This window comes from Vulpes lagopus, chromosome 1 (genome assembly GCF_018345385.1).
Source record: "Vulpes lagopus strain Blue_001 chromosome 1, ASM1834538v1, whole genome shotgun sequence".
Lineage (NCBI taxonomy): Eukaryota > Metazoa > Chordata > Mammalia > Carnivora > Canidae > Vulpes > Vulpes lagopus.
Window position 1 is genome coordinate 177,904,681 of NC_054824.1, and position 27,417 is coordinate 177,932,097.

Sequence of the window (27,417 nt, forward strand, 5' to 3'; positions counted from 1 at the left end):
CAGATGTAACTTGGGCAGCCTGGGTGGCTCGGCGGTTTAGCGCTGCCTTTGGCCCAGGGCGTGATCCTGGAGACCCAGGATCGAGTCCCCCGTCAGGCTCCCTGCATGGAGCCTGCTTCTCCCTCTGCCTGTGTCTCTGCCTCTCTCTCTCTCTCATGAATACATAAATAAAATCTTAAAAAAAAAAAAAAAAACAGCTGTAACTCACGTCACTAAGTACCTGGCACCCGCTACGCTCTCAGTCTGTGTCAGCCCCTACCCTGCCGGCTTCTACCCTGAACCCAAGCCCTCAGTACACCTTCCATTCCACACAGGCTCGGAAACCCCAGAGCCACGTGTGACTCTAAGAGCCAAATGAGGGGCACCTGGGTGGCTCAGTGGTTGAGCACTTTAGCTCAGGTCATGATCCTGGGCTCCTGGGATCGAGCCTGCTTCTCCCTCTGCCTGTGTCTCTGCCTTTCTCTCTCTCTGTGTCTCTCATGAATAAATAAAAATAAAATCTTAAAAAAAAGAAGAAGAACCAAACAAAGCCTCATAGAGAAAAATATGTCCATTTTATTGAGCACAACACCGAGCGTGAAGCCGGAGGGGCCGGGGCACAAGAAAACCAGGGAGGGACAAGAATAATGCCCCTGGTTTTCAGGGCGGGACAGAGAAGAAGAGAAGCGAGAGGTGACTTAGCAGCTGAAATGAAAACAGTCAACTTCCAAGTTTGACTTCATGGGGACTGGGTGAGGCATCTGGGCAGGGTGACACCTCCGGACAGTACCGCGTCACCAATTTGCTGTCTCTTGCATCCTGAAGGCTGCAGCGCTGCCTTGGGCCTGGGGCAGGATGGGGAGGTGATCAGCAGGGCGCTGGGCCAGCTGGAGCCCACCCTGGACCCTGGGCCTGGCCCCACACAGCCTCCTGTCCTTCACGCTGGTGGGCAGGCGACCACGTTCCAGAGCCCACGCCGGCCACGGGCTGGCAGCTTGGAGGCAGGAGTGTGTGCTGAGCAGGGGTCTGGGTGGCTGCTCCACGTGGCCTTGCTTGGAGAAGGGGGTGCAGCCTGGCCAGCCCCAAAGCTTTTCGTCACAGACAACACAGACCCGGGCGACAGAGCAACGTGGTTCGATGTGCGGAACCACGGCACAGGGGGCACGGGGAAGGCAGGGCGGGGGTGGGGTGCCGGAGTGGGGGGTGCCTTGGGGCTCAGCCCTGGGCCTTGGCTGGGGAGCAAGCATTCTGACTACCAGCCACTCCCGCCAGGGCCCACTCCTCCTGCCTCCCGCTGCAGGGGAGACTCCAGGTGGGGAAGGCGGAGGAGAGTCGCACACCTGTCCTGCAAAGGAACAGGGTTTGGGCAGCTGGGGTGGGCGTGTGGGCCCGTGGCTCCCGGTGCCGCTCACAGCATCAGGTCCCTGTGACTCTGTAGCCGGGCTCGCCCCTTGGGACGGGAGCCCTCCCTGAGCCCCCCCACTGGCCCTGCAACCCCCCCAGACCCCCCCAGCTCTGAGTCGCCTCACCTGAAAATCCACACCTGCGTGGGCTCCAGGGATCACATAATGAGACAGACTCCGGTCTGCCCCGCCCGGCAGTGGGAACTGCCACCGGCTTTCACGGGCACCATGACCTCGGATTTGTAGTTCCTGGAAGGTAAACGAGGCAGCAGGCTGTGGAACACTGGAGGAGGGGGGACAGGCTGCATGGCCCCCCCCGGCGTGGCCTCCACTCGGCCCTCCCTCCATCGAGTACAGGCCCTCGCAGAAAGGACAAAAATGACCACGAAGGCCCGCAAAACACCGTGGTTCCGGAGACTCGAAACCTAGCGCCCACCACTGCGCGTACTCCGCTTTCTGCAAGCCCCTGCAGCTCCCGTTGCTTCCCTGACCTTGTAAGCACCTTTGTGAGGTGGGCTGAGCAGGTGAACGCGATTTAGCACCTTTGTGAGGTGGGCTGAGCAGGTGAACGCGATTTTACAGGGGAGCAAACCAGAAACAGAGACATTGACGGATCTGCCAACAGCCACCCAACGAGTGGTAGGGATGGGACTGGAGGCATCTCCCCTGCCCCCCGATCCAGGGCTCTCGCCGCCCTGCAAGGCTGTCCCCCTTGGGCCAGTTTCTTTCAGCCCCGCCGCCTGAGCAGGGCTAGGCCTCTGCCTTTGGTCAAAGGTACGTACTGTTTTTTGTTGGCTTTTCTGAAGAGCGTGGGCTCGGAGCAGTAGGAGGACTTCCCTTTGCTCCCGATGCTCAGGCAGCTGGAGCAGCAGCCGCAGGGCCCGGCGGCCAGGGGTCCCTGCTGCATGGGCACCAGGCTGCTGCTGATGCGGAGCGAGCCATTGACCAGGCAGTTGAGGGACCTGGCGCCGGGCGCCGTGGGCCGGGGACCGTGCTGGCAGGGCAGCCGCGTCAGAGCGGGCGGAGCACTCTGGTCCGGGGCCGGGGCCTCGGTGATGGTGATCTCGGACGAGCCGGGTCTCGAGGCTTCTGAGGCTGGGGGGCCGGGTGGCCTGTTCTCCACCTCCGGGCGGATGCCTGGGCTGTGCAGGTTCATGTGCAGCTTCCTCATGTGGTGAACCACGGCTGCTGCATTGAAGGCTTGCTGAGGAGACACCAGACCAGCCTCTGGCCACCTCTGTTCTTGGAGGGCACCAGGGCTCAAGCCTTCCCTTGGCCCTGTGGCCTCTTGAAACTCATGTGCCCACTTCTCCTCCCAGAGAGGGTGCAGGGAAGCCCCAGGGACAGGCCCTACCCCAGTCCGGCCCCAGCTCAGCCTCCAGGGGCCCAGAACACTGGCCTACCTCCCGGAAAGGGCAGCTTACCCTCCACTTGCTCTTGGCAAAGTTCTTCTGGATCTGGAGACTGACTGAGGGGTAGATGTCTCGGTGGAGGGCCGTGTTTCCATCAATCCTGTGGGTGTAGAAGGGACACCTGGCTAGTGGGGAGCTGGGGGAACCCAGCCAGGGGTCGGGCAGGGGCCGTGCATGCAGGTCCAGGGTGAGCCGAGTGGAGTGCCTCGGAAGAAGGGTGGCCCACAGCAGGGATGGGCTGCAGCCAGGGCTCCTCCGTGCCCCTGGGCAGGTCATTGCACGGCCCATGCTTTGGCAAAACCAAAACCTTGCTTTATAGCGGGGTGGGAAGACTATGACCTGTGGGCCACATCTACCCACTGCCTGTTTTTGTAAACAGGCGTCTCACTAGGACACAGACGGGCCCATTCGCTCAAGCATGAGCTACAGCTGCCTCCATGCTGTAAGGGCAGATTGACTAGGTGCCAGGTAGGTGGGAGGGCCAGCTAAGCCTAAAATACTTATTTTCTGGATTCTTACAGAAAAAGCTTTCTGGCCCCTGTGTCAGCGGGTGCTTGGGTTGTCACTACCCTATAGTTTGAAACTTTACTCAGGACCCACCTGCTCCCGGAAGCCTTCCTCAATGAGGTCACCTGATACAGGCGGCCCCTTTCTTGGACATCCATCTCTAAGTGTTCCTCAGATACTTGCCATACACACAGAACTTTCTAGGCACCAGGGACACAGAGAAGTGACAGATGGGACCCTGATCCCTGGGGCTTTCCAGCGTAGCTGCGGCGCCCTGTTCCATGCTGGGAGCTAGAGTAACTCATGGTAATCTGTGTCATGGATAAAGAAGGGTAAGGAGGCATAACGTGGCCTGGAGAAGTCAGGGCTTCAGGGAAGGGCAGAAACTAGTCTGGATCCTGAGGGATGCTACGTATAAGGCAAGAGGTAGAATGTCCTAGGTGATGAAAATGGTGTGACCCAAGGTGGAAGTTGGAAAGAGCTTGGGATATGGGGTGGGGGAAGGGAGGAAGAAAAATACAGGGATGCCTGGGTGGCTCAGCAGTGGAGCATCTACCTTCAGGTCAGGTCGTGATCCCAGAGTCCTGGGATTGAGGCCCGCATTGGGCTCCCCACGGGGAGCCTGCTGCTCCCCCTGCCTAGGTCTCTGCCTCTGTCATGAATAAATAAATAAAATCTTTAAAGAAAATAGAGAGAGAAATACAGCTTTTAGGCCTTTCTGGAACAGAGAAGGTGTGTTGGGAATTTGGGGGAAATAAAGTCAGAGGTAAAAAATTAGGGAAAACCTGCCAAGGTAGAGGAATCAAGGCTTGCTGTGATAGGACGTGAGGCGCTATTGTGAATCTTGAGCACGGGGGGTCTTAGCATGGAAAAACAGTGTACGACTTCATTTATTCATTTCACTGTTTGGTGGCCTTGTGATTCTTCACAAATCACCTCACTCAGAACAGGTTTTGACCCCACAGTGAAATGATGCTCTCAAGGACAGGGCGGAGCTGCCTATTTCTGGATGCTTCTTGAGTAGCTAGTAGTGAGTATTACACCCTAGTACTGATATGACAGCTGCCAGTCTTGGGTCAGAACCTGTGTCATTAAATGCTGTTTGCATCTGGACCTGATCAACACGTCCTTGCAGCTCCTTGGATGCTGCAAGAGTAAAGAGCTCAGGGCAAGCAAACTCTTGGGAAACGCCATGGGAATGAGTCATCGTGGCATTTGGGAACCACAGAGCCAGGGTCCAGAGCCCACTCACCAGGGGTGCCTCAATGCCTTCTCACAGGTGTACCGTTCATTCGGGTCCTTCTCCAGCAAGTGGCAAATAAAATCCTTGGCTGAGGGGAGCAATCAGAGACACAACTGAGGACCAGATTTCATGACTGATGGAAATTCACTTCCGGGCTGGTGGGTGGCAGTGAATGCATCTTTAGCTAATTTTCCAAAGAGGCAATTTTAAGAGTCTTAGAAAAAAAAAATCCAAGCCACCTAACAACAACCCACCATAAACCACCAAGGAGAGGCTCTACGTAGCCTCACCCACACAGCGCTGCATATACAGCTCTTATCACGAGGTCCCAACGTGCCTGCATGCCACAAGCATATGCATTTGCACCTTTCAGAGGCAGGCACCCACACGTGGGCACACGTGAGTGCTGCCTCGGCCCAGCTCTGCTCTCCACTTGATGGACCCAACGACATGTAATGACTGCCTTTTCTCACACACACAGGCATCGCATGCTCTCAGTCTTGATATATAATGAAGGCAAAACTTGGCCTTGGTTTTGCCACTCCTGCCTGGAACACTCCCTAGTGCCTGCCTCTGCCCTCCGGGCCCCCCTCTAAACTACTTTACCAGAGAGGCTGTGGTTCTGTCTCCAGGAAAACAAAAGCATGAAGCTTAGATGCGAATAATTTTTTTGGCCTTTGAGCCAGATGAAGATTTCTCCACTTTCCTTGGCAGCCTGTTCTCTAAGATTCTCCGGGGACTTTCAAGAGCCAGGACTGTCATCCATTGTTACACTCTTTTCTCTCGGCAGCCTTTGCCTTGAGCCTGTTATCTTGTCCTTCACACCTGCTAGCCTTACCTGACTCAGAAATGTCATCCCAGAATGGAGACTCAAATTCATAGTAGCCCTCCTTGATCTTCTCGAAAAGCTTAGACTCAGTTTCTTCATAGAAGGGGGGATACCCACACAACCTGCAGTGAAATAAGAAGGAAGCATGCCACTCAACGACCCCCGTCTCCTTGGGCCAGCCTCCACTGCATGCACAGGCAGGAGCTAGGATCCCCAAACAGCAGTAGGGGCTGGACATGGATCTGCCTGATTCTGGAATGATGCAGGCCCCATTGAGTGTTTATGCAGGAGCCAAAGGTTGGAACAGGCAGCTGTGGAAGGCCCTTTTATGCATTATTCCAGCAAGCTCTCAATGCCTCTCCTATGCCTCCCTGCAGTTAGATGATGTATAAAATATCTTAGGACAGATGAGAGAATGTCTGCTTGAATGTACATTTCGTGAGGGATTTTTTTAGGCTATTTTGTTCTTCGTTTTTTAGTACCTAAACCAGTGATTAGCACAGAATAGACTGTCAATGAATATTTGTTGAGCACACGAATGAATGACAGTAGTTATTTAACATAAACTTAGTAAATAAAGAACTGAGTCCATATGAAGGGATAAATAGGTTATTTTCCTAAAAGCAGAAGCTGCTGTAGATGAGGAGGGATGGAGGGGAAGGGGTGATGAGTAGGTTTGGAAAGGAGAGCCCAAGAATATGTGGACAGGAGCTATGACCAGGTTCATTCAGGCCATCATTTTGCTTTGGGCGGACTTGCCAGGAGAAACATCTGAGATGTGAACATTGTGCCCACTTGGCTGCCCACTTGGCTTCCAACTTGGCTTGGCCTCTCCTTTCTTCATTGCTCATTCCACAGAGCAGGACTCAACACATTAACAAAGAGTAAATGGAGGTGGGAGTGCAAGAAGAAGAGAACCATATGGCTGAACAGTGGGTTCACACTGAGCTTTGTTTTAATTGTCTGGTGGAGACCAGAACAGAAACCTCTGGAGCTGTGTGCATGGGTAAGTGTGTGTGTGTGTGTGTGTGGTGTGTGTGTGCGCACATGCACATGCACATGCTTTGATGGTGGATGTTGCTTGAGGAGCTAAGATAGGGGAGGGGAGAAAAAGGATGAGCAGGTTCTGAGATTTCCCAGGAACTGAGCCAATGCCAGCTTCTACTCACAGTATGTAAGTGATGACGCCAATGGACCAGCAATCCACAGCCTTGCTGTAGGGTTTCTGGGCCAGCACTTCCGGAGCTGCAGCAAACCAAAGGCAGAGTCAGGGCTGGGACAAGAAGAGAGGGCTGAGGGGCAAGGGTCAAAGGTCAGGAAGAGGCTTAGAGAAGCAGACTAGGAAAGCCCCCAGGATGGTAGTGTTTCTGTAAGAATGAAACCTTTCCTAGGGTAGGGTCTCCCATCAGACTGAACCTTCCTCCATCAGCCTGGAAGATCCCCATGACAGGGCCTAGGACTCTTACATCAGGCTGAATATTGTCTGAAGGCAAGTCTATGTCTCCCCATGAAGATCAGGCATCCCAGGGCTGGAGCTGTGTGTCTCTGTTCAGGTGGGGATATCTGCAATATACGGGCAGTCTCTGTCCTACTAGATGGGGTTCTCCCTGAGGGAAGAGATAGTCTTTTACATTAAATGAGGACTTCTTAGAGGGCAGGTCACAACTGTCCCATCCGTCTCAGTTACCTTCTGAGGGTGAGGTTTAGTCTGGCCTATCAGATCGAGAGCTCCTTGAGAAAACGAGCCATGTCGTCCTCTGTCTGGGAGCAGTAGAGACCTACCTTCTGTATTTATCCCAGATACCAGGGCTTTGTATTCGGTGGGACTCAATACATACGGACTGAGCTCTCTTTGAGGGTGAGAGCAGATTTCCTCTATGATGTTAGAGGTCTCCTTCCTACATGCCATCCTCAAGCAGGTGATGAATTGCTAAGAGGGAAGGGCAGGGGCGGGTGCTCTGAGTTTTGACTTCCTCTCTGTGGATCTCAGGAATGCTTCCACCTGGTTACTTGCCTGCTTTTACTTTTTTTGGGGGGGGCCTTGAAAGCTTCCTGTTTAAGCAGGAGGCCCCACCTTTGCCAGTTTCCTAGGGTGTTTCTTTGGGAATATATCTGGGGATGCATGCCTGGGTTCCTCAGTTCCAAACTCAACACTATGCCTCTGGGATACCAAGAACTGGGGCATTGAGGTCTCCTCTGGAAGTGGGACAGAGGAAAAGGGGGGGCTAGTGGTCAACTCCTTGGCAATCCAACAATCTCTGGTTTTATTTTTATTTTTATTTTTTTTTAAATTTTTATTTATTTATGATAGTCACACACAGAGAGAGAGAGAGAGATGCAGAGACACAGGCAGAGGGAGAAGCAGGCTCCATGCACCGGGAGCCCGATGCGGGACTCGACCCTGGGTCTCCAGGATCGCGCCCTGGGCCAAAGGCAGGCGCCAAACCGCTGCGCCACCCAGGGATCCCATCTCTGGTTTTATGATCTTGTCTTTGCCCCTTGTCTCGCCAGAAAGACAAAGGCAGGAATCTGTGTGTAAAAATGAGAGCCAAGTATAGGCAGGCGCTGTGGGAAGAGCTCAGGGGTAGGCTGTCTCTAAAGATGTAGGGTTTGGGAGCAGTAGGCATAGTTTCAGAGATACATGGATCTACCCTAAGCTTCATAATGAAGCTTGGATTCATTATGGATCATTATGGATTATTTGGATTGCCCCTGAAATTGAGCCCTGTATCCCTAGAACCACCCCTCTCTGTTAAATATCCATGAAGTTGAACACAGCCAACTGGTCAACCTTCCTCCTACTCCCAGACTCACCCACGTAGCCGGGGGTCCCACAGGCAGTGGACATGACCCCACTCTGTTCCATCTTGGACAGACCAAAATCTGTGATCATGATCTTAGAATTCTCTTCAGGGGTTAGGTACAGCAGGTTTTCAGGCTGTGGGAGAAGAGCAATGTGAGGCAATGTAGGATATAATCATCTGAAATATGTATTTCTTTCCCTCCCCTGATATATAATTTCTTAGGAAGCTGAGCTCCGGGCTCCTGGCTTCAAGGTCAGGCTCATCTTCCCCAATTCTTCCCTCCTGCTTCCTACTGCAGCCCCCGACCCCATATCCGAACACTCTGTATTTTGCTTATGACCCTCATGTGCTCAGCTTTACAGCCACTAATGTGCTACTCCCACCCTCTCCTCATCCCCAGCTACTCTAAGACTGAGGGAACCAAACTAAAGTTAATTGTCTCTGATCTCTCCAAAGTCTAGTACATGCCTGATGCAATGCTGATCCCAGTAAGTATTTATTACATTTGATTTGGACCGTGGCTAGGTTTAAGAAACGTGGATTATCTTGGTATCCTAATAGGGTGAGGTCTAGTGAAAAGTTCAGGAAAAGGCTGAGATGAAAATCAGCAGTGATTGCTCAGTCATTTAAGATTTGTTTAAGTAATCTAAGGGCAGAAGGGGCCTTAGGAGTCTATTAGTCCAACCCTCTCATTTTACGGGGCTTAGGCTGCCCACGACCCAGGCAGCTTTCTGAAGGGTCATTCTCTGTTTCCCACTGAGGACTCCCACTTTGGCACCTTTAAGTCTCTGTGGACGATGCCATTCTCGTGGAGGTATTTCACTGCTGACAAGACCTGCTGGATCACCAGGCTGGCATCCTTCTCTGTGTAGACACCCCGCTCCAGGATCCGGTCAAAGAGTTCCCCGCCAGAAACACTGTGGGCATAGGGGCAAGCGCAGGAATCCAGGTCTTATTTCAGGTCAAAGGGAGGTAAGTCTGTTTGCTCTGTAGCCATGAAGACACAGCTGTGGTGGAACAGGCAGGTGCTCATGGCCTGGGCAGGGAGGTCTACTTTACTCTGAGAATATCTCCTTTGGGTGTTGGAATGGTATCACGAGGGAGTCATTTCTTTGGGCCATTACCTTCTCCCTGGGCCTTTCCTTAAAATGAATACAAAATGCTCCTGGCTAGAGTCAAGCAAGAATCCAATAATCACTTAGTGGGAGCTGCCTACTTTCCTGGCCTGGGACCAGGGAGCCACAATGAAAAGGAGACGTGAGGCTGAAATCAGGCCAAGGCAGGAAAGAGAAGGTGTATGAATGAGATGAATTGTGCTTGGGTCAGGTTTTCTTTCCTCATTGTGGACAACTGGGCTACCTAAAGCCAGAATCATGGGTGGAGTTGTAGGTGTTTGGAGACTCCAATGGTATGGTATCTCAGGATTCAGGGGCTTTAGGATCCAGTCTGTCCCCCGTCTCTTGAATGCCATCTATACTATTTTTGCCAAGAAGTTCTGTAGTCCATCCTGGAACACTCAGAGGGAGACCACTCATTACCTCCTAAGAAGATTGCTTTGTCTTTCAGCACCTTCTCAATATTTCTCTATATTATGCTGAAACCCACTCCCTGCAGTTTCAGCCAGCAGATGCCACTTCCACCCACTGGGGCCATGCAGAGCAAGAAAACCCTTCTTTCACATGAATGTTTTCCAATACGTGAAGACAGTGAAATGCTCATTGAGGCCCTCTCTGGAGGAAACAGTCCAGCCTGCTTCTCCCATGAGCCAATTCTCTCACAGTCCTGGCCCCCTTCTCACTGTTCCGGGGCACTGGATACCGACATGCGCACAGGATAGGACCATGCAGTAATGAGGAAGGAGAATTTCTCTAATCAAAATGCACACCACTCTACTGCTTTTGTTTCTGTCCTGAAGCTCTGGATTCTGCTATAGGAGCTAGACACCCATGAGAAAGGTAGTTTTTTTGCACAGCTAGGAATTCCGGACTTGGAATGGCCTGGGTCCTAGAGCTCGTACTCTCACAGGCTTTGCGACTCTTCAGTGACATCTACATCTGCCTACTTCCCTGTCTCCCCTTAGCTGTCTAAATGTGTGCTAATCCCCTTGAATTGGCCTCATTAAGGTGCCACATGGTTCCTGCTCATTTGTTAGTGCTGTTCTATTTCCCCCACCACCATCCCCAGCCCAACCTCACTTCCTTGACCACCTGCTCCTCTAGTCACTGGGCCTCAGGTGAGCCTCGGAGCTAATAGGCTGCTTACGCCGGAGTTAGCTCATTAAAGTATCTGAGGAATCAGCCTGTCAGTCAAAACTATTGCTTCTGGCTACTGAGATTGCCGAGTGACGTGTGTGCGTGTGTGTCCTTTATAAATAGAAGTTTCTCGGAGTCCAAGGCTGAGCCCTCAGGAGCACCAACCCACTCCTACAGCATTCACTTTCAGCCAGAACTCCTATTTATATATGACAATGATGCAGAGACTTTTCTAGTGAGGTGCCATTTGTGTCCTACAGATGGGCATACATGATCACCGCCTGTTTTTAACTTTTTGGATGGATGTCTTTTTTATATCAAATTGAGATCTATGTACCTGTGGTTTCTAATCCCACAGTAATTTTACCCTGGAGTGGCATTGAGACATACATTTATTTATTTATTTATTTATTTATTTATTTAAGATTTATGTATTAGAGAGAAAGAAAGGACACATGTGCATGAGCTAGCAGGGGGAGGGGGGAGAGAATCCTCAAACAAACTCCTTCTTGAATATGGAGCCCTATGAGGGCCCCTGATTCCGGGACCCCGAGATCATGACCTGAGATGAAATCAAAAGCCACCTGCTCAGCCAACTGAGCCACCCAGGTGCTCTAGCATTAGGACATTTAATATTCATTTGGGTGGATATAGAAAGACGAGTCAAAGTGGACTCAAGCCATGGTGCCAGAGAAGGGTTCTGGACATGCCCTGCTGTGCTGGCATAATCCCTTCAACCGTGGGGTTGTGGGAAGGTCCAGAAAGTATGAGGAGAGCGGCTGGGGCAACAGGGGAAGATGGATAGGTTGGAGTCCCAGCTATTTGCTGACTTGTAGAAAATATTTTAATAACTGCTAAGGCTGTACTGGTACAGATCATCTCAATAATCAGTCCTGGATTTACCCCTCAGTCCACACAGAACATGTTTGTGACCAGTAGCATACCTAGTCTGAGAACTCTTGGCATTTGAGAACCTCTTTAGCTAATTTTTGATCTTTTTAAAAAATATTTTATTTATTTATTCATGAGAAACATAGAGAGGCAGAGACATAGGCAGAGGGAGAAGCAGGCTCCCTGCAGGAGTGGAACTCGATCCCAGGACCCTGGAATCACACCCTGAGACAAAGGCAGGTGCTCAACCACTGAGCCACCCAGGTGCTCTGCTAATTTTTGATCTTATCCTTTGGATCACCACACTCCCCTCACCCCCGAACAGCGTCCTCTAGGCCTCGAAGGCCCCCTGAGACCTGTGGAGGAAGTGGGTCACCTTTCACTTACAGCTGCATGACCAGGTAGTAGTGAGTGGTGCTCTCATAGATGTCCTCTAGGGTCACGATGTTTTCATGCTTGATCCTGGGGGAAAGTAAGGCTCATGGTGAATGGTATATGGTGTAGGTGGTCCAGACAAAGAATGGACACCCAGCCCACCAGACTTCTACTTCTGTTAGGGACTTTTGATGACAATGTGTAGGAAGAGTGGATCCTTGTGAAGCCTTCCTAATAAATAAGCAGTTACAATGAAATTCTAGAGAAAAGATGCCAGAGTAGTGTTCAATCCATATTTTTGAATGGATAATTGATCATTCTGCCCTCAGGGAACCAACATTCTGTTGCTACTCCAGAAATCTCTTCGGTTTAAAAGAGCTGAAGAAGGCTAAGGGAACATCCAAAACTAGATTATTTTATAACATGGGTATCCAGATCTCCTTCAGAAACATTCTTGAAGAAAGTGGAGTGCAACAGAAGACAATCAGGTTAGCTAAGCCTCCTCATGGGTAACCATGGAAAGAGCGTTGCAAAATTACTATTCCAGATATTGTGAGGTACAGGAAAGATGCTGATTTCTGGGGTCAGTTCTGCGGGATGTCTTGGATTAGCAATTCTCAGTCAGGGGTTCTTTTGTCCTTCGGGATACATTTTGGCAGTATCTGGAGATATTGTGACTGGGGAGGGGGCAGGAGCTACTGCCATCTGGTTGGTGGAGGCAGGAATGCTGTTAAATATTCTACAATGCACACAGAATAGCCCCCAACCCAATCAAGAATTATTTGGCCTAAAATGTCAATAGCACTGTGTTCAGGAAAATTTGCTCTAAATTCCCTCTGCCTGGGATTACTCAGGGGCCAAGACAAGCAGAAGAATCATATTAACTGGGGGGCTTGGCTTCCTAGGCAGCAGTTCTATGCAAGCCTGTCCAGGAGGAACGTTCCTAGGACGTTAAACTCACGGCCGTGCAGCACAGGGGTTAAGGACTTGGACTCTAAGTCAGTTGGGCTTGAGTTCAGATCTGGCTGAGAAACTTATGAATTGGGTGACTTTGGCTGGCTTTCTCAAATCTTCTAAATCCAACTTCTTGGTTTATAAAGTACACACCTCTGTCATAGGGTTATATCAGGATTAAAAGAGATAATTGCACGTAAAATGTTTAGTATAGTGCCTGGGGAATAATAAACATATAATAAACAGTAACGAGCATATTTAAGTTTAATTTCTAAAAATATAGACCCCTTACAGTGGTTCCCTGATGGATTCAACCACACTTACAAGCTGACAATGCTAACATTAATTTGTCAATGGTTCATTTATTGAACAAATATTGACTGAGCATCTATGCTGTTAGGGACTGATGCTACAATGCAATGGCAAGAAGGACCACCATAGTCCTTGCTCTCAGTGAGTCTGCTATCTCGGCTCTGATCTCTCTGGAGCCCAAACTGGTATCTCCTGCATCCTCCATGTAGAGATTGGAGGACACACAGATTCAATATGTTCCAGCAAATTTTTTTCTATTTCCTCCAAGCCTGCACATCCTTTTGGTTCTCTATCCCAAACAGTGATATCACCTTCCACTGAACTGCTCAATCTTAGCATCACTTTTAATACTTTTCTCTTTTGTGCTGTCACCAGCCAACTCCAAATCTAGTCACTTCTTTCTCTTGAATCCAGTCTTTCTGCTGCCACATGATCCTGCTATTACTTTTGCTTGTATCCTCACCCCTTGCTGAGATTGCTGAGAAAGTCTTAGAATTGGTCTCCCATTCTCTAGGCTGGCATCAAATCCATCTTCTACCACCATCCTTAAGAGGGATGGCTGTAAAGTAGAAATCTGATCAGGTGATCCCTTCCTTAAAATCCTTTGATGACTTTTCTTTGCCCGCAGAATGAAGTCAGCATTCTTTATCATGGTATCCAACACCCTTCATAATCAGGCCTCATTTGATTCCATCTCCTGTCCCTTGTTGGTCCTCGCTCTAAGTTCAGGGGCTCCCAACAATGACTTTTCCCTAACATCCTTTGCACTTTCACAATTCTATGTTAAAGTTTGTGTTACTCTCAGCCTGAATTCCCTTTCTGCATTGCCTCTCCCATCTCCATCAAATTCTCCTCATCAATCAGGTCCTTCTTCTTTGAAAATGTACCTAATACCCTATACTTATAAAAACACACATGTAGGCAAAATGAATCTGTCTTCTCCAGACTTCACCTTCTGCTGCCATTGGCTCATGTTCGGTGGGATCAGAGTTTGTTATCTGTCTGTCTCTGCCCAGAAAATGTGAGTTCCTGAGGGTGAGGAATTTTGTCAGCCTTATGCTTGTGTTCCTGACACCTAGTACACTTTTGGCACAGTGTTATACGTTATAGTGTTATATATAGGACCATATATTATATGGTCCTGTTGTAGCCACTTGATGGTTTGTTAGTAGGGCCTCTATCATGATAGTTAGATGCTGAACCTACATTTACTTTGCTACAATTCAGGTAATTTCCAAATCTTTTTTTTTTCTAATTTCCAAATCTTATTCTGCTTACGTAATTACTGATTCTTCCGGGTATTGGCCCCCAATTGATTTTTGTGCCTTTGAGCAAACTACTCTCTGGTCTATGTGTGCAATCCAGGTCTCCTACCAGTTGGTTTGCTAGTCAATTTGCTGCCCTTTCTCACCGCCCCTCCCCTGCTCCCCAGTGTCTGGCTAAACTTAACTGATGGATCAAATGGACTCATCAACTCAATCAAAGGGAGCGATGCCTTTGGGTGTAGAAATCCAGCTTCAGTCCTTCTGGAAGGTAATTCGTGAAGGAAATGTTGTGATCCCACAGTTGTCCCTGACCAACCCTAAGACCCCACTCACTTTTTCAACACCGGCAATCTCATTCTCCAGACTGCTGTCCCGGAAGGCAGGGGACTTCTTGATGCACTTCAGGGCAAAGAGCTTCCCAGTCACCCTTTGCTTCACCAGGAAAACTTCTGAAAAAGCGCCTCTACGTATAAGACACCAAGAGATAAAAATTAGTACTGGCTGGCTAGGGAACATTGTTGGAGGCAAAACCAAAGGGTAGATGAAGGAAGGTGTGGCTGGTAATTAGTTTCCACTGTTACTGCATCCAGGGTATAGCCTATCTGACAAGCCTTCTGTCCTTTCTTTCAAAAAAGAAAAGACTCTACTACAAACTCCGAGACTAGCCGGGTGCTATTTCCGGATTCTAGAATTTGTTAAGGACCCCCGGGGACTCTGCTTTGCTTAGGAAGAGTTTTCTCCATTTGGCCAACCCATTAAAGTGGGGCTACTGCAGAGGCAATTTGCTTTGTTTCTTCCAGCATGATGAAGTGTGGCACACTGGAACAGCACTTGGAGGTAGCAGTGTGGACAGGGCTCAAGCAGTGATGGGAAAAAACTCTAGTCTCCGTTTTAGGTGGTGATAGTTACTGTGAACCAATTATCATAGGCTAAGGGGGCTGAACACCCTCTCATTCAGTAGGATCGGTGAGAATGAAAGACAGGACCCAGCAGCCCTGGGCAGATTTTCTGGAGATGGAGAGGATAGAACGCAATGGAAATTCCAAATTATAGCCTTTTTGCTTTGAGTGGGGGGTCTTCTGGAGACCAGGCTAGTAGAGCCATAGTTAGCCAGGAGCAGATGCTGAGGCCCAAGTGCCCATGTGAGAACTTCAGCTTTTTTGGGTGACAAGTCAACTTAACTTCTATATACCCAGATTCTTTATCTGAAAAGTGGGAGTGTCAATAGTAGCTGATTCATAGCGTTGTTTAGAAGATTAAATGAATTAACATATGTAATGTGCTTAAAAGCATCCCTGACATCTGTTAAACTAAGCGTCAGACACTGTTATTGTTATTACTATTATTATTTGAATACCATTAGGGAGAACACCTGGTAGTAACAAGAGGCACTAGAGTGTAAGTGAGGAAACAGCTGAGCCATCCTCTCCCCTGCCATCTGGGATTCTAGAATGGAGGCCCAATAGCAGTCAAGCTTGTGTAAGGACTTTGAGAATCTGCATTAGAAAATACTTGGTGTTTCCTGGGTCTGAGCTTCCTGTTTCCCCCCCAGCTGCACTGGAACGGAGTTAATCAGAGCCTTCAGAGCTTCCTCTATTCATTCATTCATTCCTTCATTCATCCCTTCAATCAAGATTTATTGAGCACCTACTGAGTCAGACACTGCAGATAAAAAGGTAAGTGTGTCCGGTCTTAAGAAGCCTGTAGACTAGTGAAGAGCACAGACAAATGAGCAATTAACATTCAATTTGCAAAATGTTATTAGGCATTCAAGGAATGTTTGCTCAGCTAACGGAACCCTAGTGTTAGGCCCTGGGATACTCATCGGCCTCGCTTAGAGTCTGGTGTGCAAGATAGACATGTACAGAGAAGCAGGGGGTATGATGAGACCCTAGATAATGAACGTTGAGGACAGGGTCTCTGCTCTGGTACACGACTCCGGCAGATGCCATTTCCCTTGGAACCACGGCACATCTTCCTACAATAATCGTGACAACACTAATTTCCCCCAGCAGAGAGCAGGCTGCAGAAAAGGGTATTTTTCTAATGGGTACAAAGCGATCGCTCGGAGTAGCTAAGGAGCACCTCATTCTTGGCCTTCAGACTTAAGATCACCCTGACCTCAGTTTTAAGGGATGAACGAGAGTTAGCCGAGTGAAAAGTTGGAAGTGACGTCTCAGGTGGTGGTTAGAGAAGTCGAGGGGACAGCATGGAGGAGGCGCAGGGCAGCAGGTAGGGAGGAGGCTACGGGGTCCAGCACCATCTGTGAAGTAGGAGACAGGGAATAGTGGGAGATGCACGTGCATGAGTACCAGCTCCTCTGGCTGGGCACGTATGGAAAACGCTCAATACAGGTGTGTTGGTTGCATGGATGGAGGGAGGGAGGCTGGATGTGTGAGGAGGCTGGCCTGGGATGGGCTGCACGTTCCACTCATCTTCGGATCCCACCTTCCCTCCTGTAAAAGGAGAGAGGTGAACCGCACAGCTCTCAGGATTCCTGCCAGCCGTGACCTCCCAGGACTCACTTTCAGAGTCCCCCCTTTCACCCATAGGCACAGGTGGCCCCCTGACACCTACTGGGGTCCTCTTGTGGAAAGAGATTGAACTAAGGCCTTCCTGGGGGGCCATTGACATCTCAGTGCGTGTGTAAACCACGCCTCCTGGAGATGTGCAGTGTTGTGGCGATTGTGGTGTTACTGCTTTTCTGCCTCAGGCTCCTCGTACAGTGTGTGTGTGTGTGTGTGTGTGTGTGTGTGTGTGTGTGTGTCACAGGGCAGGGGAGAGCGGTTACAAGACTGAATTGTGCCACTGGTCAGCCTGGGGAGCAGAGAGCTAGCTTTGAGCAGCTAAGGTTGCTGGGGTCGGAAGGCAAGACAAGCAGAGCCTCCGGAGCCAGGAGTGCTTTGCTGCGGTAGAGCTTGGTCTGCCTTTGGGGCCCTGACTCGCTCTCCCCTCTTGCTGGGAGACTGCTCGATGGGTGAGGGGAGGGAGGACCAAGGAGAAAAGCCGCTTCCCGCGCAGTGAAAGGAGGGGGACTGGGACCTGGGTGACACTCGCCCTGCTGTGGACGAGCTATGCCCCGTGCCTCTACGGTTACCTGAGGGCCCAGGGATTCTGGGGGACCTCCGCAAGCGTTCTCTCCCTGGCGGGGTGTTCCAGAGGAGCTGAGGGCTATAGAGAAGAAGCCTTTGTCCTGAGATTCTGGTGCATCGCGCTCAGAGGAGTCTGCGCTGCCCACTGCTCCCTCCCCGTCAGCGCTGCACCACCTCACCTCGGTAACTAACTACGGTAACTCCGGGTAACTCCGGTAACTCCGGGGAGGGAGGTCTGCAGCCTGGGGCTGCCTGGCCCCCTCCTGGGCACAACAGGGGGGCCTACTGTTTAGTTACTGATCAGCCCCCACTGCTGTGACCTGCCCCCTGTCTTGTCCCTTTGGTTCCCCAGGTCAGTGAGGGGCTGGATAGGTTAGAGCCATTGGAAGCACAAAAAATAGAGTCCTAGCTGCTCGGGCCTATCTCCCTGAATCCCCGTGCAATAGGTCTAGGACCAGGAATCTGTATATATATATATTTGAAAACAAAAAAACAGGGACACCTGGGTGGCTCTGTGGTTGAGCATATGCCTTTGGCTCAGGGCGTGATCCTAGGGTCCTGGGATCGAGTTCTGCATCGGGCTCCCTGCAGGGAGCCTGCTTCTCCCTCTGCCTGTGTCTCTGCCTCTCTCTCTGTGTCTCTCATGAATAAATAAATAAAATCTTAACAAAACAAGACAAAAAAACCCCAGAAAACTATCTCTGCCAAAATGCTACTAGGGAATTATTATTAACTGTCTTGAGTGCGGCAATGCCATTGGGCATATAGAAGAAAGTGCCTTTATTTCTAGGAGATGCAGACAGAAGGATTCCAAGGTGACATGTCATGATGTTTGCAACTGTTTACAAATCGTTCAGGGAAATAAGTGTGTGTGTGTGTGTGTGTGTGTGTGTGTGTGTGAGAGAGAGAGAGAGAGAGAGAGAGAGAGATGTATGTACATAAAACAAATATAATGAAATGTTAAATTGTTGAATTGAGGTGGTCAGTATATCGGTTGTTCACTGCACTATTATTTCACTTTCTAAAAACCTTAGATATTTTCACAGTTGAAAGGTAGAGGGATAAGCTCCCCGGGGTCCCTGGATGTCCCTCTAGGTTAGGACCCTGGCCGACTTCGCCGACCCCCCTGGGAGCAGCATACGTCTGACAGTCCCACAGCACAAATCTGAGCAGACAGTGAATAAGCACTTGTCAACCCGGGCATCCCCCCTCCTTCTCTTGATTTTTGGGATTCTTAGCAAATCATCTCTGATTCACGCATGAGTCTTGTCCCTCTCTCCTGCCAAAAAAACCCCCTCTCTAGCCACCCCCGTCTTGGCAAAGGGCCTTGATGGAGGGCCAATGCTCTGATGACCGCACCAGCACCGAGATCCTCCTGTGTGCTCAGAGCCCTTGCTCAGGCAGGGAGAGCCCGGGGGTGGGGGCTGCCCTTGGGGCCAGACCTGGCTCCCCTCCGTCTATCATGAGAGTGTGGGGAGCTGTCATTGCCCGAGGTCATGGCCTCCTGGCTAGGGTGGAGGGAGCTAAACTTAGCCCGAGTTGGCTAAAGGGAAAGCCTGCTTGAATGGACGGCCTACTAACTGCCCCTCACTTCCTGGGGCCCAATTAGCCCAGACTAATTAGCTGGCCAGCTGGGGTCCTGAGGCCACAGAGGAGCTGGTGGCCTGGAGCTGGTGGCCTGGAGCCGGTGGCAGCCTGCATCAGAGCCTGCAGCCTCCTGGAGGAGAGACAGGACTGAACAGGACAGTCAGCTCCAGACAGGCTGTCTCTGCTCCTCCAGCCGTGTAATCGTTGTCAAGGGGCAGAAGCAGACACTCCGGAGGCTGGTAGGAGTTTGGGCTACGGCGTGACTTTATTTTTCCAACATGGCACTTAAATATAGAGCAGAGAGGATGGTGGTGGGGAGCTGACTCCGGCATGCGTGGGGAGCTGACTCCGGCATACGTGCCCGTCAGCTTTCTAGGCCCCAAAAGCCCCTTCTCCTCTGTCTACAGCAGACATGGGGGGTTGGTTGGCCTATTTGCTGCCCGAGGAAATGAAGACCCTGGAGGATGCGACCCAGGAAATTCTAGGGCCACTGAATGTCTGGAGGTACCCCAGAACCCCTCTTTCCTGCCACCAGGCTGAGAAGCCACAAGTTGTCTCTGATCTAGAGGTAGGGGAAGGGGGGTCACCGGGGGTGGGCCAGGATGGGCCTTTCCACCTAAGGAAAGGGCTGGTATTCCCTGTGGGCCCAGGGTTATGAAACCAAGCTACCTTCCCCTACTCACCTCCCCAGTCCCTGCAGTCTCAGTCCTAGTTTGTCAGCTGCTGCTGGCCCAGAACAACTTCTTCCAGGCTCCCAGCCTCCACGCCCCCGCCCAGCACGCAGCCCGGCCGCCCCATCTCTCAGCCCCAGGACTCACGATCCCAGCACTTCCATGAAGATGAAGGTTTTCCGGATGTTGGTCGTCTGTTTCTTCCAGGAGCTGCAGTCATCTTCTTCCTTTCGACCCATCGCCTCCAGAGTTGAAGCTTTGGGGGATACTTTGAGGAAGGGGACAAAGGGTCTGATCAGCTAATGTCTCAGACAGGATGAGAACAAATTGCAAAAAGAATCAAAAACACATCTTTCATATAGTAGCTAGAATGAAGGATTGGGAAGCAAAACCTGATAATGGGCAAAAATAAGTCTATTCTCTCCACTTGCTCTTTAAAATTACTACAACAAGGGCACCTGGTGGCTCAGTCAGTTAAGGGTCTGCCTTTGGATCAGGTCATGATCTCGGGGTCCCGGGATCGAGCCCCGTGTCCAGCTCCCTGCTCAGCGGAGAACCTGCTCCCTGCTGCCACCCACCTCTTGTGTGCTCTCTTAAAAAAAAAAAAAACTAAACTAAATTACTATAGCAAATGTGTTGCATGTCTACGGCATGCCCATTGAACTTGCTACACGCTCAAGGAGTTGAGAGTCTAGTAGTGCAAAGCCCACTTTGTACATATGTATATAGGGGCAGTAACACACCCACGTATGGATTAGTACACAACTATGCACCTTGGGGGGGAATCTAAGCTGAATGAGGCATTTCCTGCATTTCCAGGTGATGGTCAAGGTCTTGCGGATGGTCAAGTCGAGCGGAGTCAGCTCGACTTCCCTTCTGGTACCTTATGTTGTCTGGGTCGGCCCACCTCCCCAGTCCTGTTTCCTCTTGCCTCTCTCCTACCTGTTCCGGGCCTCATGAAAGACTGTTAGATGAACAAGCAATGTTTGCTCCCAAACTCCCACAACATTAGTACGGTGCTGGGGAAATAGTTATTCATTAAAATCTGAATTGAATCTTGTCCCGACTTTGTATCGGGGTCCCGGAGTCACCATATCCATTCACCCGAGTCGGCACCTATGATGCACCAGGTGCTGGCTGCGTACAGGTGACGGTTCTGTCTTCCTGAGACCGGCAGGCCCACAGGAGGCATGCCAGGAGCAAGTGAAGTACCAAGTACGCAGAGACCTAGTGTAGGAAAACCGTGAAAGAATAAAACCTAGGCTTAAGAGGGACAAAGGGGGACGGTCATCTTTACCTAAAAGTCACCGGAAGGCGCTAGAGCAGGTCATATTTAAGCTGAGATCAGAAGTATGTGAAGGAGCCTGCCAAGCACACAGTGTGTGTGAGGGAGCGTTTTGGCAGGAGGAATAAAATACAGGAGGCCCAAGTGGGGGCAGGACGGGACCAGAGCCTGAAGGGATGGATGCGACAGTGTGGCTGGAGCAGATGAACCCTGCATGACACGGGGCGGTGGGTGGGCAGGGGAAGGCAGGCAGGGGGCAGACCATATAAGGCCTTATAGGCTCTGCTGAAGGTACTGGATTTTCTTCTAAGCAAGAGGGCAAGATATGGAAAGATTTTTTGCAGAGGAATTACGCCACTGATGCGTTAGAGCTCACTCCAGCTGCTTTGTGGACAATGGGGTCGGGGGAGTAAGAGCTGATATATGGAAAATGGGTGGGGGACACAAGTCCAGGAGGGAAGTGATGGTGGCTTGGATTGTGGCGGTAGTGAGGGAGAGTAGGGGTGGGCTCGGGATACGTTCTGGGGTTCCGATTATGTACGACACCAGGGGATGTGCCCACAGGGCGGTGAGAGGAGTCTAGGCTGGCTGTCATGTCTCTGGTAGGAGTTTTGGGGTGACAGTGCCCTTGGTGAGGCATGAATACTTGAGAGAAATATGTGCTTGGGGGGTGGCTGGGTGGGTTGGGGGGAATCTCTCTGCCCTAGCTGCCTCTCTTTCCCTATTCGCCTTGGACCTAACTAAGAAGTAGGAAAATATGCCCAATGTCTGCATCTCTTGGGCAATGCACCTCCTTCCCCCATTTAAAAAAATTCCTGTGGGGGGCACCTGGGTGGCTCAGTAGTTGAGAGCATCTGCCTTTGGCTCAGGGCTTGATCCCAGGGGTCCTAGGATCGAGTCCTGCATCGGGCTCCTCACGGGGAGCCTCCTTATCCCTCTGCCTATGTCTCTGCCTCTCTCACTCTCTGTGTCTCTCATGAATGAATAAATAATATAATCTTAAAAAACAAGTTCCTATAGGATCCATGGGGTCTTCTAATAGCCTTAGAACAAAGAAAGTTTGTGCCTCCACAATTTGGCATCAGGTAAAGAGCAGAGGTTTGGAGGTCAACCTGACTTCAAATTCTACCACTGTTGGTTATTTTATTTGAACGGCCTTAGGCAAGTTACTGACCTCTGAGTCTGTTAGCTCATCTGTAAAATGGGGATAGAGCCGTCTATGGTCATGGTGCAGGTTACGTGAAATAGTGGACGTAGAGACTTAGCACATTTGTCTCACAGATACTAAACCGTTGTGACAGAGACAATATTCAGGGGTACTAAGCTGATGTATTTTCATTCCTGGTAATCCACATCGGGAGGGCTCGTGTCACCCACTAGGGTCTGTAGCATAGAGGGAAACCGCTTCTGCACTCAGACACTAGTGTGAGCTGTAAGCTCCTATGAATAAAAGGAACATGACACAAGCGAGGGCCCCATGGGAGGGCAACAGGTGTGCTTGACAATTTTGGTCCCAGTGGATCCTGGTGAGGATACGGGGGAGGTGAGTGTAGTTGCCCGAAGCACGCATCTTTGCTTTCACACACTTACGGAGTAGAACGCCCATCCAGGAATGGGGGACCTCGGTGACACGGATGGGTGGGCTTCCCACCCGGTGGGAAGCTCTATGCGCGGGAGGTACTTGACCACAACCACATTCAACAAGGTGGGAAGTAATCATGGGGCAGGCCCTGGGGGAGACAGGGTGGCATGACCCTTAGGGACCCCAGAAGTTCCCCAGGGCCTGCGGGGGGCTGCAGCCAGCTTGCTTCAGGTCACGACAGCTGACCGTAGTGGTCTCCCCAGCTCTGTGGTTAGAGGTCTCAGGCTGTGGGCTTGAAATTGGCCACAGTGGGAGCACTGAGACCATGGACGGGGGCAAACGCTACATGAACCAGGGCTTCTCCCCAAGTCATCACCCTATCTTGGAGAACCAGTCCTTTAACATTTATCATGGCCCTGGTGAAGGGACATAGAGCTGCCAGAGGGCCTGTCCCCTGGGGTCCGGAAGAAGAGACAGCTTTAATCGGGGCTTCTCAGGTGGAAGCAAATGGCTGGGAGCTGGGCCTTTCGCGGAGGGTGTCAGCATGACGCCCCCAGGTGGGACCAGTCACACCTCAAAGGTCACCAGTTGTCCTATGGTGAGATCCCAGATCCCTGGGATCTGAGGTCCCCGATGAGTCTGAGGCCCCCTTCTCCTATCTACAACCAAGTCAGGTAAGCACCTTATCACATAAGATGTCCCGGACGTAGAGCAAGAGGAGGAGAAGCCGTCTCAAGGCTGTGTGCTTTCCCGGGAGAAATTGAGGCAGCGCAACGAGACTCTGCTGAACCCGAGACGCTGTGATGAACAAGTTCACATTTAAAGTTGCCCATTTCCCTTTTGGGTTCGCGAGAAGGACTTTAGAGGAAATAAAGATGCTACATTTCCTTTGCTCACTTCAGGATTGCGTGTAAACCTGCAGCCTGGCTGTACGCGAACTGGTGGCCGATATTATGAAAAACGCACGCGAGTTAATACTACGAATCCCTTAGCATGTAGCACATTCCCGCGTAGATCTGGTTTGTGCTTGTATCCTCAGGTCCGTCAGTGGATTTGCTCATCCTGGGAGGGTGGCAGCCCAGAGGGACGCAGCAGTTCAGGGCCCGCTAGCCAGAGGAGGACTCGCCAGCCATGTGGTGGCCTGGTCCTTGATTTGGAGGGCCCAGTGACAAGGCAGAGACAAATGAACTCTGACTGGCAGGCTGCTTTGGGGAAGATGAGATATTAGAATCCGGGCTACCTTTATCCGGATGCCGCTCTGCAGAGTCTCAGCCCCAAATCTGGCAGCTTCCACTTATCAGAGAGGTTGGCATCTGGGCGTGGATCAAGTGCTTCTTAGCGTGGACACTGCAGCTGGGAGTCTCGACGGACGTATGGGGGTGTCGGCATGGACAGGCAGAGGAGCCGAATCGACAGGGTCGGTCTGTGTGTGTGTGTCTGTCTCTCTCCCCTTCACAGACTCCCCAGGCCTGCAGATGCTGCTTATCCAGGTAAGGACCCAATCAAGCATCTTCTTCTTTTTTTAAAAAAAAGACTTTATTTATTTACCATGAGAGACACAGAAGGAGACACAGAGACATGGGCAGGGGGAGAAGCAGGCTCCCCGCGGGGATCACGACCTGAGCCAGAGGCAGATGCTCCACCACTGGGCCACCCAGGCGCCCTCCAATCCAGACTCTTCTTTCCAGCTCTGGGGCCAGCAGCTGGGTGTGCATCGCTCCCCCTGCTGGAGCCCCGCGGAACCCGGGCCTGCTCTCCGGGAGGCACGACCACCTCATTAGCAGATCTGTACTCCCTGTTCCTTCTCTCCCATCTCTCTTAAATAGCTTAAAAACATAGTATTCTTAGCTAAGCCGGCTATAAGAACACATCTTTCCCGCCCACCCCTCCTCCCATACACTCAAGCCTAACAATTTAGCTCTATCTTCAGAGCAATGTGGAAAACTCGGGGCGCGGAGGGGGGCGCCCCAGATCTGAAACCCTGGGTAATTCCCGCCACCACCAGCCCCCAACCGCAGGGAGGTCCCCAGGCCCCCGCCCAGCGCCACGGAGGTCTAACCAGGGGCTCTCAGAGGGGCGCCCACATTCTCCTTGCTTCTTTCCCTCGAAGTCCTCGCCCTGCTCCCCGACTCCTGCTGCTATCTAGGTTCTCTAGAAGGAAAAGAAAACGCACCCCGAGAAGCCTGAAGCCCCAGGATGGCTGTCACTTGTTCCCAAAGTATGCCCACCTCTCTCCCTCTCTCCAGCCACAGCCTCCACTGGACTTCAGGGCTCGGGAAGAGCCACTGCTGAGGTACAACTGAGGTCACCCTGTAGCTAAGGAGACGCCGTGGGTGTTGGCATCCGTGACCCTCACTCCTCAACAGGGCAGGACCCTCACGGATGTTCTGCAGAAATGACTCCCGGCCGAGGCAGTGGCCTTACTCATGGGGACCACCTTTGACTTGTTGGAGACAACACTCCTTCTTTCCCCGCAGGACTACAGCAGACGTGGCTGTGACACGAGGCCCTTAAAAAATGCTTCCAATCAGGGCATCCAGGTGGCTCAGCGGCTGAGCATCTGCCCTTCAGCTCAGGGAGTGATCCCGGGGCCCTGGGTTCGAGTCCTGAATCGGGCTCCTCATAGGGAGCCTGCTTCTCCTTCTGCCTGTGTCTCTGCCTCTCTCTGTGTATCTCTCAAGAACAAATAAATAAAATCTTTAAAAAAAAAAAAAGTGCTTCCCATCAAGTTGGAAAGACCAAGCGTAGGTGTGTAAATAAACAACTAAAACCACAGGCCTGCAGGAGGGGAGCTGGCAAATGAAGGTGCTCAAGCCATTCAGAGGTCGGTTGTAGATTGATTGTGGATGCGTGGGTCCCCCACCCCCATTACGGGTGCTGCAGGCGCCCTGTGTTACTCAGCTGGAATCCCTAGTGCCTAGTACCGAGCCCACATAGGCCAAGAGCCCCGTCCACACTGGTCCAATGATCCAATGGGGAGGAGGGCCCAGGAGAGAGCATTGGGGCCATCAGGGAGTCCGACTTAATATTGGTACCCGGTGAGAGGACAATTGTTTACTGGCTAGAGAGGGACACGCAGCAAGAAGACCCATGCCCTGGGAAGGGAAGGCCACGGGGCCTCCTGTCTAAGGGTGTCACGGCGAGGCTCTGTTTAGAGCCCTGCAGCCGACAGGGCAGAGTGGCCACGGAGGGCCACCATCACCTCTCAGGGCCTGGGTCTGGCTCTTGTTCAGCAGCACCTGGGACACTGGAAGAGGCCATTCTATCTGGCATCGGTCCCTCCACCCACCCAAAGCCACTCTGTCACATGAGCCAGCTCCTTGCTTCTGTACGACCTATGACAGTCTGAGGTCACGTCTTCCCGAGAAAGTAACTCCACGTGGACCGAACCTGGCCCGTCTCCTTGTCTCCCTTAGGCCTCGTGCAGCGCCTCGCCCCTGGGCAGGGCTCCGTCAGAGTTTTCGGGGTGGTCTTCCTGCTGTGTCGGGGCACAGTTCCACAGCTGGGGAGGACACCGCAGAGGGCAAAGTTCTCCCTAAAGGGCAGGCCATGCAGCCCCGGGGTGGACGCTGCCTCTGAGCACCACCCTTTCTGTGCTTCTGGGGACAGGCCGTGTGATCTGTGGTGACATCCAGCCTGGCTATTTATGAGGTGCTGCTGAGAGATGCTTGGGCTATGAGCCCGGGAGGCAGGTGCCCTTCTCACGCTTCTTCCATGGAAGACCGACCCCTGTCCTTCTCTCCTTCCCAAGCTCCATTTGGTCACAGGAACAGCACCGGCACCAGAGAGAACTCTAAGGCCGACGAGGACTTATCTTCAGGGGCCTCCTCATTGCCATCACCATGTCCCAAAGATGCGCGGTTGCCTCATGACCTCACACTGCCCTGGCCCCTCACTCCTGCCCACCCTGCTCCACAAAGCCTCCTTATCAAAAATTTCCTATGGGGAGTCCCAGCTGCTCTGAGGGGCTTATTAAACGAATCACTTGGACTAACAGCTTAAAAGCCACCCCTCCTGATAAACCATCCCAGAGCCTTGGGCACACCATGTTTTAATCCAGGCATTTGGTTCAATTCAACTCAATTCAATTCAATTCAATTCACTGTGTGTTTCCCCAGCCCAAGCAGGGCTCCTAAACTGGATAGGACCAACCCAGAGGAGATAGAAGGAAGGAGAGAATCTTGGAGTAGCACCCCAGTACCCTTAGACCCACAGATAATGGGTCTCAACTCTACCCATGAGAAGAGCCACTGGGCCTTAGCTATGCTCCCCCACTTGGGGCTTCTGGGCAAGCAGGGGCGCATCACTCGGGGCATGGTAAGCTCGCCTCAGAGCCTTCCTGAGGGACTGCATGTGGCTCTCTTTCTGACCTCAGTGGAATCAGCCCACCCTAAGACTGCTTTGCAGTCTGCTTCCAGGGTTTTCCATTTCTTGGGAGCATGACTCAGAAAAGCTGGTGGGTCCTGGGAGGGAGGTTATCGGATGGGTCATCTTTCATAAGAATGTGCTCTCTGCCTCCGGGCTGGGGCTCACGGAGTCATGGCAACATATAAATGGCTTGGTGAGGGGCTAAAAGGCTAATGCTGGGATGTTTTCTTGTCCTGATCCCCAGTTTCCTGGACTCTGACCCATATTGGATTTTGCGTCATCCTTTGGATCGAGAAGGATATTAGAAAGGGCTAAAAAATAAAAACAAATAAAAAAAGAAAGAAAGAAAGGGCTCAAGTTCTAGTTCCAGTTTCGATTTGGTACCGAGGAGCTGTGCAGCTCCAGGCAGAACACCGAACCTCTCTGGGTTTCCACCTTTGTCCTTAGAGAAAAGAGGAGATTGGAATAGATCAAGGTTCCTTGAAGTTTGATTTTTAGCATATTAGTCCCAGGAGGCTTTCTGTGTGCAAAGTGGATTTGCTGCTCCTATTAGAGATTCATGATCCACATTAGCTTGTTGAAGGCTCTGATGACTCTTAAAGATGC

General features: G+C 51.4%; 1 protein-coding gene across 4 annotated transcripts in view; it reads right to left on the bottom strand.

The window, feature by feature from the left end:
• Nucleotides 1–535: 535 nt before the first annotated feature.
• Nucleotides 536–27,417, bottom strand: part of CAMK1G (calcium/calmodulin dependent protein kinase IG) — a 30,956-nt gene continuing 4,074 nt past the window's right edge. Inside the window, exons 2-13 of one of the 4 annotated variants that reach the window (XM_041763585.1) lie at nt 19,724–19,844; nt 14,571–14,689; nt 11,708–11,798; nt 8,956–9,094; nt 8,188–8,311; nt 6,543–6,618; nt 5,383–5,495; nt 4,554–4,632; nt 2,807–2,894; nt 2,165–2,586; nt 1,509–1,631; nt 536–824 (exon numbers count right to left, since the gene is read on the bottom strand). In XM_041763585.1, the coding sequence (XP_041619519.1) occupies nt 1,541–1,631; nt 2,165–2,586; nt 2,807–2,894; nt 4,554–4,632; nt 5,383–5,495; nt 6,543–6,618; nt 8,188–8,311; nt 8,956–9,094; nt 11,708–11,798; nt 14,571–14,689; nt 19,724–19,815 (1,434 nt within the window). In that variant the 5' untranslated portion in view covers nt 19,816–19,844 and the 3' untranslated portion in view covers nt 536–824; nt 1,509–1,540. Of the gene's footprint in view, nt 825–865; nt 1,052–1,072; nt 1,325–1,508; nt 1,632–2,164; nt 2,587–2,806; nt 2,895–4,553; nt 4,633–5,382; nt 5,496–6,542; nt 6,619–8,187; nt 8,312–8,955; nt 9,095–11,707; nt 11,799–14,559; nt 14,690–19,723; nt 19,845–27,417 lie in introns of those variants that run through there. The other 3 variants (XM_041763558.1, XM_041763577.1, XM_041763567.1) reach the window with 3 other exon arrangements.